The following is a 15,567-nucleotide window of genomic DNA, read 5'->3' as shown; positions in this document are numbered from 1 at the left end:
TTCCACTGGCTTGGCAAGGCTAGAAAAACAAGGGCTGGCATTTGGCAGGGAGCACCCTCAGGTGCTGATGGCACGAGTCTTGCCCAAGTTCCTAGGGAAGATGGGTGATGTGACGACCCAACATGCCAGCAGGCTGGCTTTGGGCGGAGCAGAAAGCAGCGGGCAAACCTACAGTAGCCCATAGGCAGATGTAGTCGCAGCAGCCTTGAGGGATCTTCCCTGAGTCTGGATGTTGGGTTGGCCTTCACTGCTGGGTGACCTCAGTCAATTCCATAACCTCACTAAGCTTCCATTTCCCTGTCTGTAATGGTGAGACTTACTTTGCAGGTGGTGAAGGTTAGAAATAATGCAGGTCAGGCATCTAGTAGGGCTCCTGCACATTGGTGAGCTCAAGACATGGTAGCCATTATTTGTTATTAAAGACCACAGCCACACACTTCCTTGTTGGTTATTAGTACAGTCCAGTAAGAATGTTTTTCCTCTAGGAATTTGAACTCTCATTTTTAAGCCTGGTGGTTTCAGCTGAAAGAGAATCATGAAATGCTTTATCATATTTTAGGTTCTTTTGTTAATTATTTCTAGAGTAAGACTTAGACATGTTTTCGAGTTGAGCCACCTAGCCATCACAGATGTAATGTGATCTGACTATCCCAGATGTCTGGCTTGAGGCCCATGGAGTCTAGGTGAGTCTTCTACCTTTGCCCAAGTAAAGAATTGTTTGTTTGTTTTTTCTTTTAATATGCTAGGTCTCTTTGCTTATCTCAAGCTCAAAATGAATATTTAGGAGCCAGAAGTTTCCTGTCTTTGATCAATTCTAATGCTTTTTGTGAAGGGAAATGGTTGTAAATTATTACCAGTTAATTAAATGAGTGTTTCCGTTGAGTCTTGCGTGCAGGTTTTTATTCAAGCCTGTTTAGAATCATGTGGCATCAGAGCCAGGAAGGTTTTTAGACAGTCCTCTCATTTCATGGACAAGGAGACTGAGTCAGGGATCTAAGTGGCTTGCCCAACTTTTACAAAGTGATGCCAAGAAAAAGCAAACATAGGTTAAGGGGATATATTTGGGGAGGGTTGGGGTGCTGCAGATCTGGGCATGTCAAGGGAACAGAATATGATTCTTGAGCAAGGGGGCTATGTAGTCTCTATGCTCCTGGTGTGCCTGGGGCCATCTTGGCATGCTTTTATATTTTATAAAATGCTGTCACACAGTATTTATTACACAATAAAATATTATCTTTCCTATTTTATAGGTGATGAAATTGAGGTGATTAAATGACCTTCCAATTCAACTCATTAATCCAAATCAACAGATTTACGGTAGTGTTTACTTGGTTCAAGGAACTCTGCCACGCCCTTTGGGGGAATGTGAAAGTGTCAGATCTCACTGGAATGGAGCTTATAGACTTAGTTATGAGTATATGAAATTGTATCGGATTGTTCAAGGGCAGAGATAACTATTAAGGTAATAACCAAGGTAGGAATTTTGAGAGTGGAGGGATCAATGTACATGCTAAGATCTTCCTGGCAGAAGTTCCTTCACTCAGCTCCCATAGCTGCATCATCTTCACCAGGTGCAAACAGTTACCCATCCCACCTGCAGCCCCAGGGAGCTGCTCTGGGACTCTCCAGCACTTGGCAGGAATCCCAGCCTTAGGAGTAATTCAGTAAAGGTTTGAATGAATTGGAAACGTGAAGAAAGAAAGATTTTCAAGCAGAAACAACAGCATGAGCAAAGGTGTGTGTGATAGTGAGGGGTCGGGCCTGGCTAGAAGAGCTGGTTTAAAGAATGGAAATTTGAAAAAGAAGTTCGGATAAATTAGTGGGGAGGCAGTAAAAGGGGATCCCAGAAAGCCACGTGGAGCAGAGTGAGTTTATTCTGAAGGTTCTGGGAAGCCACTAGAGGTTTGACAAGGAAAGTCGATGAAAGCAGCACTTTGGAAAGGGTATTTGGGCAGTGAGGTATAGATACATTTTTTTCCTTTATACCATAGAAGTTTTAAATTTGATCTAATCCAATTTATCAATATTTTTGTCACTTATACTTTTTGATATCATATCTAAGAAACCATCACCTAACTAACCTAAGGTCAGGAAAATTTACTCCTATGTTTTCTTCTAAGTTTTATACTTTTTGCTCTTCCATTTAAGTCTATTATCCATTTTGAGTTCATGGTTACATATGGTATGAGGTCGTGGCCCACATTCATTTTTTTGCATGCAGATATACAGTTGTCCTAGCACCATTTGTTAAAAAGAGTGTTCTTTCTCCATTTAATTGCCTTGGTTCTCTAATGCTCTTTTTAATCCCTCCCTACTTGTCCTATTTTACTTACCCCCATCCCCAGGCAACCACTAATATATTTTCTTTCACTGTAGGTTAGTTTGCCTTTTCTAGACAGAAAGTTTTGTTTTTTGTTTGGTGTTTTTCATTCAGTATTCTTCCACGTTGTTGGATGTTTCAGTAGTTCATTCTTGGATTCTATGTACGGCTATACCATATTTTTTTAAAAGTTCCTGTGAGCATTTGTGTACATATCTTTATGTGGACATATGCTTTTTTATTCTTGAGTCAGTATGAGGGGAATGGCTAGACCAAATGAGAGGTATGTATGTAACTTTTTAAGAAAATGTCAAACTATTTCTAAAGTTGATAGTACCATTTTAAAGTCTCATCAACAGTGTATGCTTTAGATGATGATATAGTTAACCTTAGGCTCTGATATTGGTGGTATAAAGCCGAGAAGGAAAGTGAATGAACAAACTGGATTTGATATCCAGTGAATGTTGGGGCCTAGAACAACAACCTGAAGTTTTGTAGAAAAAATACAAAGCTCTTTGGATTTTGGGTTTTACCACTGCACAGGATGTGGGAAGCAGAGCCTTATAACAATAGAAAAGATGCAAACATTTTTGTTGATGGCAAACTTGAGCTGGGTCACCAGAGCTTCTCAAAGGGCTCATGCAGTCTGTAGCTGCATCAATAAAAGACAATGTCAAGATCAAGGTTGATAATAATCTTGCTCTCCCTTGTGAGGGTCAGGTTACACCTGAAGTCTGATGTTCCGTCTTTAATGGAGTATGGAGAAATTGGGGGCATATCTGGAGGAAACTGGTCAGAATGGTGAAGGAAGAGAAACCATGTCCTATATGAAACTAACAAATTAACATGTTTGTTAATTTGGTTACTCATTCATTCACCAAACTGTTTCAGTCCTCTTATGTGTAAGGCAGGGTCCTAAGGGACAGGGCATAATGACTACAATATGATGTGGGTTACAGCGGTGATCTCCATAATGGTGCAGAGTTGTCAGATTGTCTAAAAGATTTCTTGGAGGGTCTCCCTCTAAAAGTGAATTTTAAATTGAGTTTTGATGGACAAATAGAGAATTTGACAGGTAAAAAAGAAAGGAAAGGATTTCCCAACCAGAAAGATTACCTGACCCAAATTACTAGTCAATAAGCTCCAGAGAGGTAATGTGTTTTTCACATTTTGACTACATTTCTCCAGTATGCTGCCTGACCCATAACATGTTTTGTTGATCTCTCGGATAAATGAAAGATATGCCTCCCTGGGGAGTCTATGAGTTACTAAAAGAGGCTGGGATACAGGTTGTATGTGTTTGGATGATGGGGACACAGTATGCAGGACTATGTGCCATGCTTAGTAAGATCTTGTGTCTTCTTTGTAGATCCAGTATTTCTAATTGGATCTGTTGGATTTCGTGTCCAACCCTGAACCAGATACTGAGGGTAATGAGTAGCAATTACCCAGATGGTCAGGTGTAGGGCATGTGTCAGTTCTAGGCCAGTCATCATGTCTGGAGGAATTCAGTGCTCCAATTGGCAAGGCCTGGGTCACATGTCCACTCTGGAGCTAGTGGTAGAATCCCAGCTGAACCATTTAGACCACATGTGAGAGAATAGTATTTCGTAAAGCTTAAGTGCTGTTCTCTGTGACAGTAACAAATACATTTTTGCATTAATACTCGCATACAAAACTGCAAACAGAAAATTTAATGACATAGTAATTTTTCTTTTGCTGCTTGGAGTGTTCATATTTTTGTTCCATTTTATTCTGCTTGAAAATTCCTGTCATGTGCAACCCACTCCATTGTTTTCATGTCTCAGTAATGAGTTTCAACCTGCAGTTTGTAAAACCCTGTTCTAAGGTCAGAAGTCTTAGATGGACTGGGCTTGAAGATGGCATTTGAGTCTGGCTTTTCCTTCACAATGGTGGCATGGGTCAAGAATGTGGAAGCAAACCTGTTTTACTCGTGAGAGCTCCTTATTCTAAGTGGTGGAATCTCCTGATGTCTGTCAGAGCAGCCCCTGACCTGTTGGGGTGGGGCAGCCTTCTTTGCAGGCCGTCACAGGAGTGTTGAAAGAGTTTATGGGCTGGCCGTGGGCTGGAGGATTGCTGAGGTACCCTGGCAGTCTGTCTGTCCTGAGACTGGGAGAAGCTCCTTCTGTGCCAGCAGAACTTTACCTTGTGAGGTCGAATGTGTGTGGCTCTGCCAGGCCTTTATAGTGAAGATGATGGAGTGGTTTTTAAAAATAACATATTTTTGATTTGAAACAAGTCAAGGCAGAGAGTGAGACAATTAGAGACTGACATCCTGTTTAGTCATTTCTCCAGAGAGCTCTATTTTCAGAACTGCTCTATAAAGGTTCATAGTGGTATTAAGACAGTTAAGGGGGTATAGTTAAGTTAGCAGTAGTTATGATGCAGGCAGCTGATGTGAAGACTAGGGTGATTTACAGTGTGGTACCACATTAAAAGCAGATTTTATGCAGAGTAAAGGAGAGTTTATAAGAATAGGCTGCTATATAGATAAAGCTTTCTGAGTCAGTACAAAACAGGCATCTTTTATGTTGAAAAGTACATGATCAAGATGTGTTAAAAAGTATGTGGTAGTGAGCTAGGGTAAGGTCGGTGCATTTTTTTTTCAGTCTTTGTCACCTGTAGGTACAGTAAGTAGTACTGCTAATGCTCTTTGAGATCATCTGATGGAAGCATGTCAGAAATGCTGAGTAGGATGTCGTGGACCTTTAGATGACAACAGTGAGCTTGGAGTGGTTGAGAACCTTGCCCAGGGCCAGCTGTGGCAGTCAGGCTGCAACCTATGTCCTGGGCTAGTTCATGGCTCTTTCTACCATACCATGTGATTAGTAGTTTATTTAAATTGAATATTCTACCAGAAATGTCTATCCATATCTATACTCATCTTCTCTGGACCTCTCTCTTTCTTAGATGAGAGGCCAAAGGCAGAAATGGGCTGAATCTGACGAGATCTTATTTAAGGACAATTGTAAATTCATGTATTTGGGTCCAACAGAACCTCAGAATCTAAGACTTACTTAGAGATGTTCACGGATAGTTCAAAGTTAGCACCAGCATGAGGAAGGCAGAGCCTGCCTGCCTGCCTGCCTGGGCTAGTGTGATCAGAGCTGATGTGGAGGGTGCTGCCCCATCCTGGGGCCATGCTATTTGAAGGCCTTTAGGAAGCTGGAGCACATGCAGAGGATGGGGCCTATTGAACGACTTCAAGCAGCCTCATCTGCAGAATGTATATCTTGATATATATACTCACAGATAAGAACTTTATGGAATGTTGATACTCCTGGGAACAGTAGTGAATGGAAAGCTCCTGAAATGCCTTCCCTAGTGCTTCCTGAAGATTAATCTCACTTAGGTGGAAATGGTTAGACAGAGACAACATTCCTTTCCTCTTATGTTTTACCTCCTAAAAACTAAAGGTTTGCAGGTGACCATGTCACATTTGTTCATTACCTTATATGTTGCCATTATTTTTCTATTCCTTGTAACTACCATGTGGCTTAATAAAATGCTACTCTTATAAATGGTGTGCATAGGATAGGGACGTCTCAAAAACAATGACCATGTTTATGGGTGCTTCTTGATATCATGCAGAGCCAAAATGGAAGAAAATAAAATTCAAGAGAAGGGAAACATTGAAATAACTGTTTCTTTTAGATTTGCTTTTCAACCATTATGGTTTCTTGCATTTTCTCTTCATTCTTACCCCTCTACTGTTTAATGAAAAGACTTAGAACTGATTTATGGCTATGACTTTAGGCCTCTCTGTAAAGAATTAATGCCCATAAAAAGTATTTTAAAGAATATAACATACAAATTTTTTTCTCTCTTTCTAGGTGGATCTGGAGCCAGAAGGGAAAGTATTTGTAGTAATAACCCTAACAGGGAGTTTCACTGAAGGTAAGGATGAGTTTTGGGTGGTTTATGGTGTACGTGTAATCTTAATTCATACTCAGTAGGAGTTTCTGTCATGGAAATTATAAAAAGAGTATTTCGTAAGAGATGCTTTAAAAAAATTCAGTGGGTTAAGTTAGGCTGGCTGGTATCTTGTTATCTAATGGTCTATTGGTTTGGGTTGCCAGATTATATATATTTTCTAAATCTGGCAATCTTGTGTTTTGTTTAACATGCTGAGTTTTGTTTTTATTCATCATCATCTTAGCTGAATTGGTTCTTGCCTCTTTTGGTTCATGTCCGTTAAACTATACTTTAGATTCGTGTTTTGGGGCCAATTATTTTGTTTGCCTCTGAATTTGTTAAAAATGTAAGGATTGTCGAGTTTTGTTTTTTTTTTTTAATAATCTTTATCTCATTCTGTTTTTTTAAGGGATTCTATCCTCTTCCCCTGGTACTATCCCAGCTCTCACTCCCCAATTTTTTTCTAAATTGAAGTAAAATTTCTATACAGTGAAATGAAGATCAGAAGTGCAGAGTCTGAGTTTTGACAGATGCATACAGCTGTGTAGCCAGCACCCCAATCCAAGACATGGACCATTTTCATCACTCTAAAAGTTCCCTGTGTCCTTTCCCAGTCAGTCCCCTGCTGCCAAAGACAATAAATGTAATATTTTGTTTTGTTTTTTTCACCATAGATTAGGTTTGTCTGTTTGGGAAGTTCATGTAAGTGGAACTCCATAATGTGTTCTCTTTCGTGTCAGCATAATTTCTGGGCGATCCCTTCACATCATTGTGTATATCAGTATTTTGTTCTTTTTTATTGCTGAATATTCATTCCTTTATATAAACGTAAAACAGTTTGTTTCCTCATTTCTTCTCGATGAACATTTAGAGTTTTCCCTGTTTCTGGTTATTATAAATAATGCTTCTATAAATATTCTTGTACCTAAATTTTTGTGGACTTATGCTTTCATTTCTCTGGTAAATATCTAGCAGTGGGATTGCTGGGTAGCAAAACAGATATTTATTTAAATGTATAAGAAATTCTCAAATGCTTTTCCAAAGTGGTTGTATTCTTGTACTCCCACCAGCTATGTAGATGAGTTCCAATTACTTCATGTCCTCACCAACACACCAACACTTGCTATGGTCAATCTCTTTAATTTTAGACATTCTAGTGAGTATAAAATAATATCTTGTGGTTTTAATTTGCATTTCCCTGATGTCGAACACTTTTTTATATGCTTACTGTTCTCTCTCCATCCTTTTTTTCCCCCAAGTGCCAGTTCGAATCTTTTGTCCTGTTTCGTGATACTGGGTTTGTCTTTTTATTGTTGATTTATAGTTCTTTATGTTTTCTGGATATGCATCTTTTGTGAGAAATATGTATTGTGAATGTTTTCTTCCAGTTTGTGACTTGCCTTTTCACTTCCTTAATGGTGACTTTTTTTTTTTTCAAATTAAGTCCAATTTATCAGTTTCTTCTTTCATAGTTTATACACTTTATGTCCTCTCTAAGAAATCTGTCATAGGGTCCCAAAGATATTCTGTTTTCATTTAGAAGCTTATAGATTTAGCTTTTATGTTTAGGTCTATGTTATGTTTAGGTCTTTGTTCCCTCTTAAATTAATATTTATGTGTAGAGGGGTTGAGATTTCTTTTCCCTATATAGTAATCCAGTTGTCTAGCACCCATTTGTTGAAAAGACTTTCTTTTTCTCATTGGATCACCTTGGAACCTTTGTCAAAATTCAGTTGACTGTAGATGTGAATCTATTTGTGGATTGCTTCTGCTGTTGAACTCTTTGTCTATCTTTATGCAAGTACCACACTGTCTTTATTACTATTGCTTTATAGTAAGTCTTAAGGTTAAGTAGTTTGAGTCCTCCAACTTTGTTCTTTTTGTTTGTTAATTTGTTTTAGTTATCCACAGTATTTTGAATTTTAATGTCAATTTTAGAGTCAGCTTATCAATTTCCACACACAAGCCTGCTGGATTTTGAATTGAAATTTTACTGAATCTATAAATCATTTCGAGGAGAACTGACATCTTAATAATTGTGAGCATCTTCAAATCCAGAAGCATAGTATATCTATTTACCGATGGTTTTTAATGTTTCTCATCAATATCAATATTAGTAATATGTAATTTTCAATATAGAGATCTAGCCTGTTTTAAAAAATGTATTCCAAAGTATTTTAAACTTTTTGATGCTGTTATAAATAGTATTTTAAAATTTTCATTTTGAAATTGTTAGTTTTAGCATTATTTAGAAATGAAAATTTTTTTTTTGTATATTGATTTGAATTTTGCAACCTTAATAAATTCATTTATTAGTTCTAATAGTATTTTTTTGGTAGATCCCTTAGGATTTTCTCTGTAAACCATCATGTCTATACATATAGTTTTCTTTTTCTTTTTGAACCGTGTGTCTTTTATTTCCTTTTTCTGCCTTACTATGCTTGGAGGCCCCAGGACAGATTTCCTTGCCTCATATCCAGTCTTAGCAGGAAGGAATTTAGTCTTTGCCCATTAAGTATGATGTCAGCTGTATGCATTTTGTTGATGTCCTTTATCACAATTGAGGAAGTTCCTTAGACTAGTCCTAGTTTGCTGATAATTTATTTTCTTAAATCAAGAGTGACTTAAATTTTGGCAAATGCTTTTTCTTTATCTGTTGAGATGATCATATTGTTTTTCTCCTTTAGTCTTTGTTGTCTAGCCATCAACTGCCTATCACGTTAAAATTATAAAGGCTTTTTAGAGTGGGGTTTTAAAATTTTTTTTCTTTAGCTCTTGGGCAAATTCCATAGTCTTGAGACATAGTCTTCACTCACAGGTAGAGGAACTCTGGGGTTTCGATGGAAAGCCCGTGGTGTTTTAAGTCCCTTTTACTGTATGGGACTCGAGCTTTACACTCTTTCCCACAGTGGGACACGACTGAAATCTCAGTTCGTTTCTTTCAGGATTCTAGCTCTTGCTTTTTCCTGGACCACTCTGAGTCTCCCTTGCACAGGCATATTTTAGGAGGGCCACGAATTTGAGGAATTCACGGATTTGGGAATTCTCTCTGTGGCCCATCTTTTCAAGATTTCTCTGCTCAATTTCCAGTTAGCTGGTATTTTTCAATCACATTACTTTACTTTTCGAGCCAATGAAGCAGTAGCTTTCTCTTTGAGTTCTATTCACCCGACCTCATGCAGCCCGAAATAATGTTGGGGAATGGCCTATAATTATAGATCTTTTTTAAAAAACTAAACTTATTAATATTGGTTAATAACATCATGTAAATTTCAGGTATACAATGTTATAATAGTCTCCTTCCGTCACCTTGACCCCTTTTACCCTCTTTGTCCTCCCCCTCCCCCTTTCTTCTCCAGTAACCACCATTCTGTTGTCTAGATCTATGAGTTTGTTTGTTTTTGTTTGTTCATTGGTTGATTTTTGTTTCATATCCTACCTATGAGTAAAACCATAACGGTTCTTGTCTTTTTCCATCCCATTTATTTCACTTAGCATAGTACTCTCAAGACCTATATCCGACCCAATGCGATTCCTTTCTTTTCAAGTATCAAATTCCCAGTAATTTCTGCCTTTTGGGGGGGGGGTGTTCTCCAGTGTTTTCAACTAGTTATTTTCAAGTGTATTTTCTAGAGATTTTAATTTTGTTGTTGTTGTTGTTGTTGTTGTTGGAGGTTTAGTCCATTACAAGCTACTCCAGCATTACTAAAATCCTTGTAAAGATTTTTAAACATGTGACTTAATGGCTAGTCTGTTCAGCTTTGATATTTTGTAATTGGTGACACTTTCTTTGAGAAACGGTTTTCTCTCCTCTCAGCCAACTATTCTTATTTATGTAAGTGAATTGTTTTAATGTTAATGTTTTTCAATTTGTCGTCTCAATTGTTGCATCTTATCTTTCTGCTCCAATATTGAAATTAGCAGAAATCTGGGATACTTGAACATGAAAAAATTGTCCAGATTACAGTTTGGGGGTCTTCTGCCTGCTCACAGGTCTTTTTGTTTTGCTTGGTATCTTGTACATAACAGGATTTGTGAGAAAATGAGTCCACTCACACCTCAGTTGAATAAGATGGAATAATGTATTACAGGACAGTGTAGATAGAACATTCTCACAGCACATGGAACAATGGTACAAGCATAGTCTAGAAAACTCAACGGTGAGATATGAGACATAAGTGAGGAGTGGGTGAGATTTCTGAATGTGCCGAAGTATCTTTCTGCATTAAGTTACAAAGGACCAGCAGAGGAAGGCTATGTATATTAGACCAGATCTGGCTGTGCAATAGGCCTTACATGACTTTTTTTTTTTTTTTTTTTGGAGTTACACTAGCTTTCTAAGATTAAGTTTTATTTAGATTCTCTCTTCCTTAATTATACACTAGAAACATCAAAACTTGCGCTGGAATACTCCTGGATGTTCTCATTGCATTAATTTATTAGTTTTAGTGATCAGAAACGAATATCAAATCTTATTAGGAGTGAGTTCTTACCAGGTCATTGAAATTGTATTTTTTTCAGAGGTGACCCTGGATAAAATTATGAGGCAGGCCAAGTTCATCTTTGGTAATCTCCCCTCCCCTTTAAGTTAGACCTTTCTGCTCTCTGTCTTCAACTGTCTCCTGCTCTGGTAAGATATGCAGTGATCTCCTCTCTCCAGGAATAGTTGCTAATAAGGAAGATGGTGAATTCATGGACTAATTCACACTAAAATAATAGTAATTGATATCTTAGTACTCTATCCTTCTTAGGTGTGTCTACAGATTTTAAAAGATGCTACAAGAGCTGTATGACCCATGAGAAATCGATTTTTAATGTTGAAATTTCAGGAGCTATGGCATCCATGTGTGGAATATATTTTTAGAACCTCAGATCTATTCTCTCTCTCTCTGTGGGAGCATCGTCTTGTCAGTTTGGCTCCTAGGCTGGGGCTCAGCTTGAACTTGCATGTTGCTGTTGCCTTAGAGCACAGCTCCTTTGTCAAGTGCAGAGAATGTGATGGCTGCCTCTCTGTGTGTTACAGGAGGAGGAGATAGAGCCCCCCGCCCCCTAACATGTCTGCCGCAGCTCTGGCAGAAGCCTGAGCCTGACACTGTGAGAATGTCCTGGCTTCACTCTGTCAGCTACTCTTGATTATTCCTGGCCATAAAGTGACAGGCTAGCTGATAGAACATTTGGAGCTCTAGTTCTCATCTTGGGTGCTGAAGGGTTTTACACAAAGAAGACTACCTGGTGTGTTTCGAGATGCAAAAGGGGCATTGGCCTGGGATCCTGGAGGGATTGTCAAAGCTCAGGAGATGTTAGTTGAGCTTCAGGGTGTATCTCCTCTATCTCACAGGGTTGTTTCGAAGGTCAGATGTTGTAATGCATAGGAAAGTGCTTTGCAAACTGTAGAGCGCAGTGTGAAGGTATGCTAGTGGGATTCTTATCTCCATGTTCCTCTTGTCATGGCAGTAAGATTCCTGTCATTCTCCTCACTTCTGCCTGGGACCCCATGTATACTGAGAATGTTTTATTTCGGCGCTGGCTTTATTTTATACTAGACACCTCAAGCATTTAGTGGACTATTACTAGTATGCTGTTTACTCATCTCTATGCCTGTTTGCCTTCATGGCTTCCCAGAAGAGTTCTTCCATTAGCTCAGATTCTGCAATATCAAATCTCATTTAAAAAGAAATTGCTTAAATGGGGCTGTGGTCTGTAGTATACAGGACTGGTATTAGGAGCTTTTGACTTGTTATCTCATTTTCTTATTTTTCATTAATTATGCTGAAATAACAGCTAAGGCAAAAAGTTTTTATTAAATGTAAGACATGACTGAGAAATGACATAAAGAATGCCTGCTAGGTACAGACCTTTGAGTCACCATAGATGCTGGGAGATAAAGATGAACGAGACATAGACACGTTCTTGAAGGAGCTCGTAGGAGGGAGCAGTGTGCAATGCAGGGGCCCAGGTCCTTCTGCAGGAATAAATCCAAGACACAGTATTGGCCCACAGGAATATATAGTCAGATCAGCCAGAAGGTTTTAGAGAAAGTTTCACAGGGGAGGTAAAGTTTAAAGCATGCTCGAATGATAAATAGAAATGTGCTGGTGGCGAGGAAGTTCAAGAGGGGAGTACAAAATGTACAGAGGCACAGAGGTGAGAGAACAGTGACATATTCCAGAAACTGAAAGTAGTGGGGAGATGCCGAAGGTGGGAGTGCACGGTGGGAGATGCGGCCAGAGGCTTGGGAGGGTCTTGTGTGACGGTTTGCCAGGGAACGGTCTGTTCGCTGTAACTATTAACACCACATTTCACTCTCAGAAGGATCCCAGGTTAGGTGATAAACTGCACGATCACACTACTTTGAGGCTAATCGAGGTGATTGGGTGCCAGAGGAAAACAAGGTCTGATTTGGTAGCAGTGAGTTCAAGGGGCTGAGGGGTGTTAGAGCATAAGAGAAAACCAGGGTGTGAAGAGCCATTAAAAGACTATTAAAGTTGTCTAAGAGAGTGATTAGTAGAGCCCGAGTTAAGTTGAATCTTTGGGGTTGGATGGAGAGGAAGGGATAGCTATGAGAGATGTTTAAGTAATGCAACCAACAGGAATTGTCAATTCATTGGATGTTAGAAATGAGGAAGATGAGTCTCAGATGATGCTGTGGAGTCATTCAGTAGAGTAGAAACGTAGGCATGGAAGATGATGAATTCAGCAAACAAGTGGAGTTTGAGGTGCTTGTGGAAACCCAAGTGATGTTTAGGAGTGACTGGAAATAAAAGCCTGGAGTTTGGCAAAGGATCTGGACCTGAGGTAGCGCTCTAGGTGTCAGTGGGAGACAGTCACGTGGATGAAGGTGCCTAGTGAGAAGATTCAGAGAGAAAACCAAGGCTGAGCAACAGCATAACTCTGAACACCAACATTTAAGGACTCTGGGTCACAGATTATAAATTATCAAAGTCACCCAAATTGTGTTGAACGTTTACTTAATGAACGACCCATTTGTTAACATGTTCACTACTTAATAATATTTGAGTGCTTACTGTATGCCAGGGACTGTTTCATCAGATGATATAACATCTTCCAAACTGGCATCAAAATGTTTTATAATGAAGTTTAAAGAAAGAACAGAACAGAAAAGGCTTCTAAAAGTCATGTTTAAATTGGCGTTAATGGTAGTAGCTTCAAAGTTTGATGATACAAGGTGCCGTGTGCAGGTTTATGCTTAATGCTGGTGTCAGAAGAACTAACGAACCTGTTGAAAATCTACAGGGAGGGCTCTTCACTGAATTAAGGTAGAACAAGAAAAATTCTTCGTGGAAGTCTCTCACCGAGCGGAAGGCCTAATGTTATCAACTGGATCAGAAACCCATCACCACTGTTCATCTTGAGGGAGGCTTTATCACTCTAGATCAGACGCAGAATTTCCCCTAAGGACTGCTGCTGAAGTAGACAACGCTGAAGTGATTTATTATTTTGAAAAAGCTGTCTCATGTCACTGTTTATTTCATTCTGATTAGTCTTTCTGGAGCTAACAACTGGACCTGCAACCTAATCAAGCTGAGATATATTTATGATGGCGATGAAACAGACCTGGATTTTGATGCAACGTCTAGATGCTGCCAGAATGTCAGAAGCTGGCCTCATTTATAATTGTCATTATGTTGGACAAGTTTTACCTGGAAGAGCAGAGTGGCAAAAAAAAAAAAAAAAAAAAAAAAAAAAAAAAGTTGAAATAAACGAAAATGATGAAAATGCATCAAACTAAATTCATAACTGCTATAAATTGGAAGAGAAACAACAAAAAGAAAGTTTTTGTTAAAGTCATGATAGCCCCCTTGTGTGAGAACAAATCAAAAAAGACATTGCTGCGTTGTTATGCTACTGAGAAATATGGTGTGTGAGATTTTAAGTTTTGAAGATAATGTAGTTTGTGTGAGTAAAATTTGCCTGGACTCAGGATACCTGAAACTTAAATGGTTGGGCTACAGAGAGAAAGCCAGACCATGTTTACCTCCTAATGGAAGCACATCACACCATCTATGAGGTAATCTTGCCAAAAGATTGGACCTAAATTTGGTCAGGCTTTCATATCTAACCACCAGTTTAGAGGAAATACAGAGGACAAGGGAACACTTTAAATGACACCCTGAGATATCGTTAGCAAAATTACAGGACAAGAGACTTGGTTTCTTTGACCAAGAATTGGAAGAAAAATGTAAAGAGAAGGAGGGAAATCCAAAATAACAAAAGAGAGATGTATTAGCCAGTTTCAGTATATGAACCATATGTTATCCCAATTCACACACACATTGTAAAACAAACGATACTCCAAGGGGACAACTGAGCAAGTGGGAACTGTGAGTGGATACATGATGCTATGAAGGAATTATTAATGTTATTTAGGTGTGATTATGATATTGTGGTTGTTTAAAAGAAAAAGAGCATCTATTAGAGATATATTTTGAAGTATATTATGATGAAATGATATGTTATTTGAGATGTACTTAAGAATAGTCCAGAAGTGGGAGAAAAGGTGGGGTACAGATAAAACCGGATTAGCCGTGAGTTGGCTATTGAAACTGAGTGACAGTTACATGTGGGTTTTTGTACTATTCTGTTTACTTTTGCATGTGTTGGAATTGTCTTTACTAAGAAGTGAGTATTAATTACACATTTAAAAAATACCCATTTCCGAGACAAAACCAGAATCTGGATTGCCTCTATGACATCAAACTTTGAATGCATGTTATTTAGCCTCATTTGTAATTGAAAGCTGGTGTTTTTTTGTTTGTATGTATTTTATTCTTAATTCCCAATTTTTAATTTTAAATGACTTAAGTACTTCAGAAAGATTTTTTAAAGTTCTAAATAAATGCTAAGCTGTGAGTCAAACACTGCAGGTAGGAAGAGATGAGTAAGATAATTCCCTTCATTTCTTCGTAAAGTTCATACTTACAATGAATGACAAGTACAAGTAATCATCTCCTACTAACAATTATATAACAGTTTGTACTTGCACAGTTTAATTTTAAGGTAGTTTCCTGAAAGGTTAAAGTACATCAAGAGAATTCATGGTACAAGTATCTTTAGGAAGCTAGGAAGACAAAGTTCTATGTACACATGTTTTTTCCCTAGAGTTCCCAAAGTAAACCTGAAGGTATTCTGTACCAGTAGTTTTTGTTTTGTTTTGTTTTGTTTTGTTTTTGCGGTGGTGGTGGTGGATAATGTCTTAAAAAACAAACAAAAACACAACTTGATCAAGCACCTATCAAGTGTAGGTTTTGAAGCTTGTCTAGAAAACTTTGCTAAAACTTAGCTAAAGATTT

General features: G+C 38.4%; 1 protein-coding gene across 1 annotated transcript in view; it reads left to right on the top strand.

The window, feature by feature from the left end:
* PRKCH (protein kinase C eta) overlaps positions 1-15,567 on the top strand; it is a 205,183-nt gene that overhangs the window by 53,341 nt on the left and 136,275 nt on the right. The window contains exon 2 of the mRNA XM_011386242.2: positions 6,175-6,238. Within this exon, the coding sequence (XP_011384544.1) occupies positions 6,175-6,238 (64 nt within the window). The remainder of the gene's footprint in view (positions 1-6,174; positions 6,239-15,567) is intronic.

Source organism: Pteropus vampyrus, unplaced genomic scaffold, assembly GCF_000151845.1.
Source record: "Pteropus vampyrus isolate Shadow unplaced genomic scaffold, Pvam_2.0 Scaffold15, whole genome shotgun sequence".
In the NCBI taxonomy this organism is placed as follows: Eukaryota; Metazoa; Chordata; class Mammalia; order Chiroptera; family Pteropodidae; genus Pteropus; species Pteropus vampyrus.
Note: the sequence above shows the minus strand (reverse complement) of the source record. Positions and strands in the feature narration are given on the sequence as shown.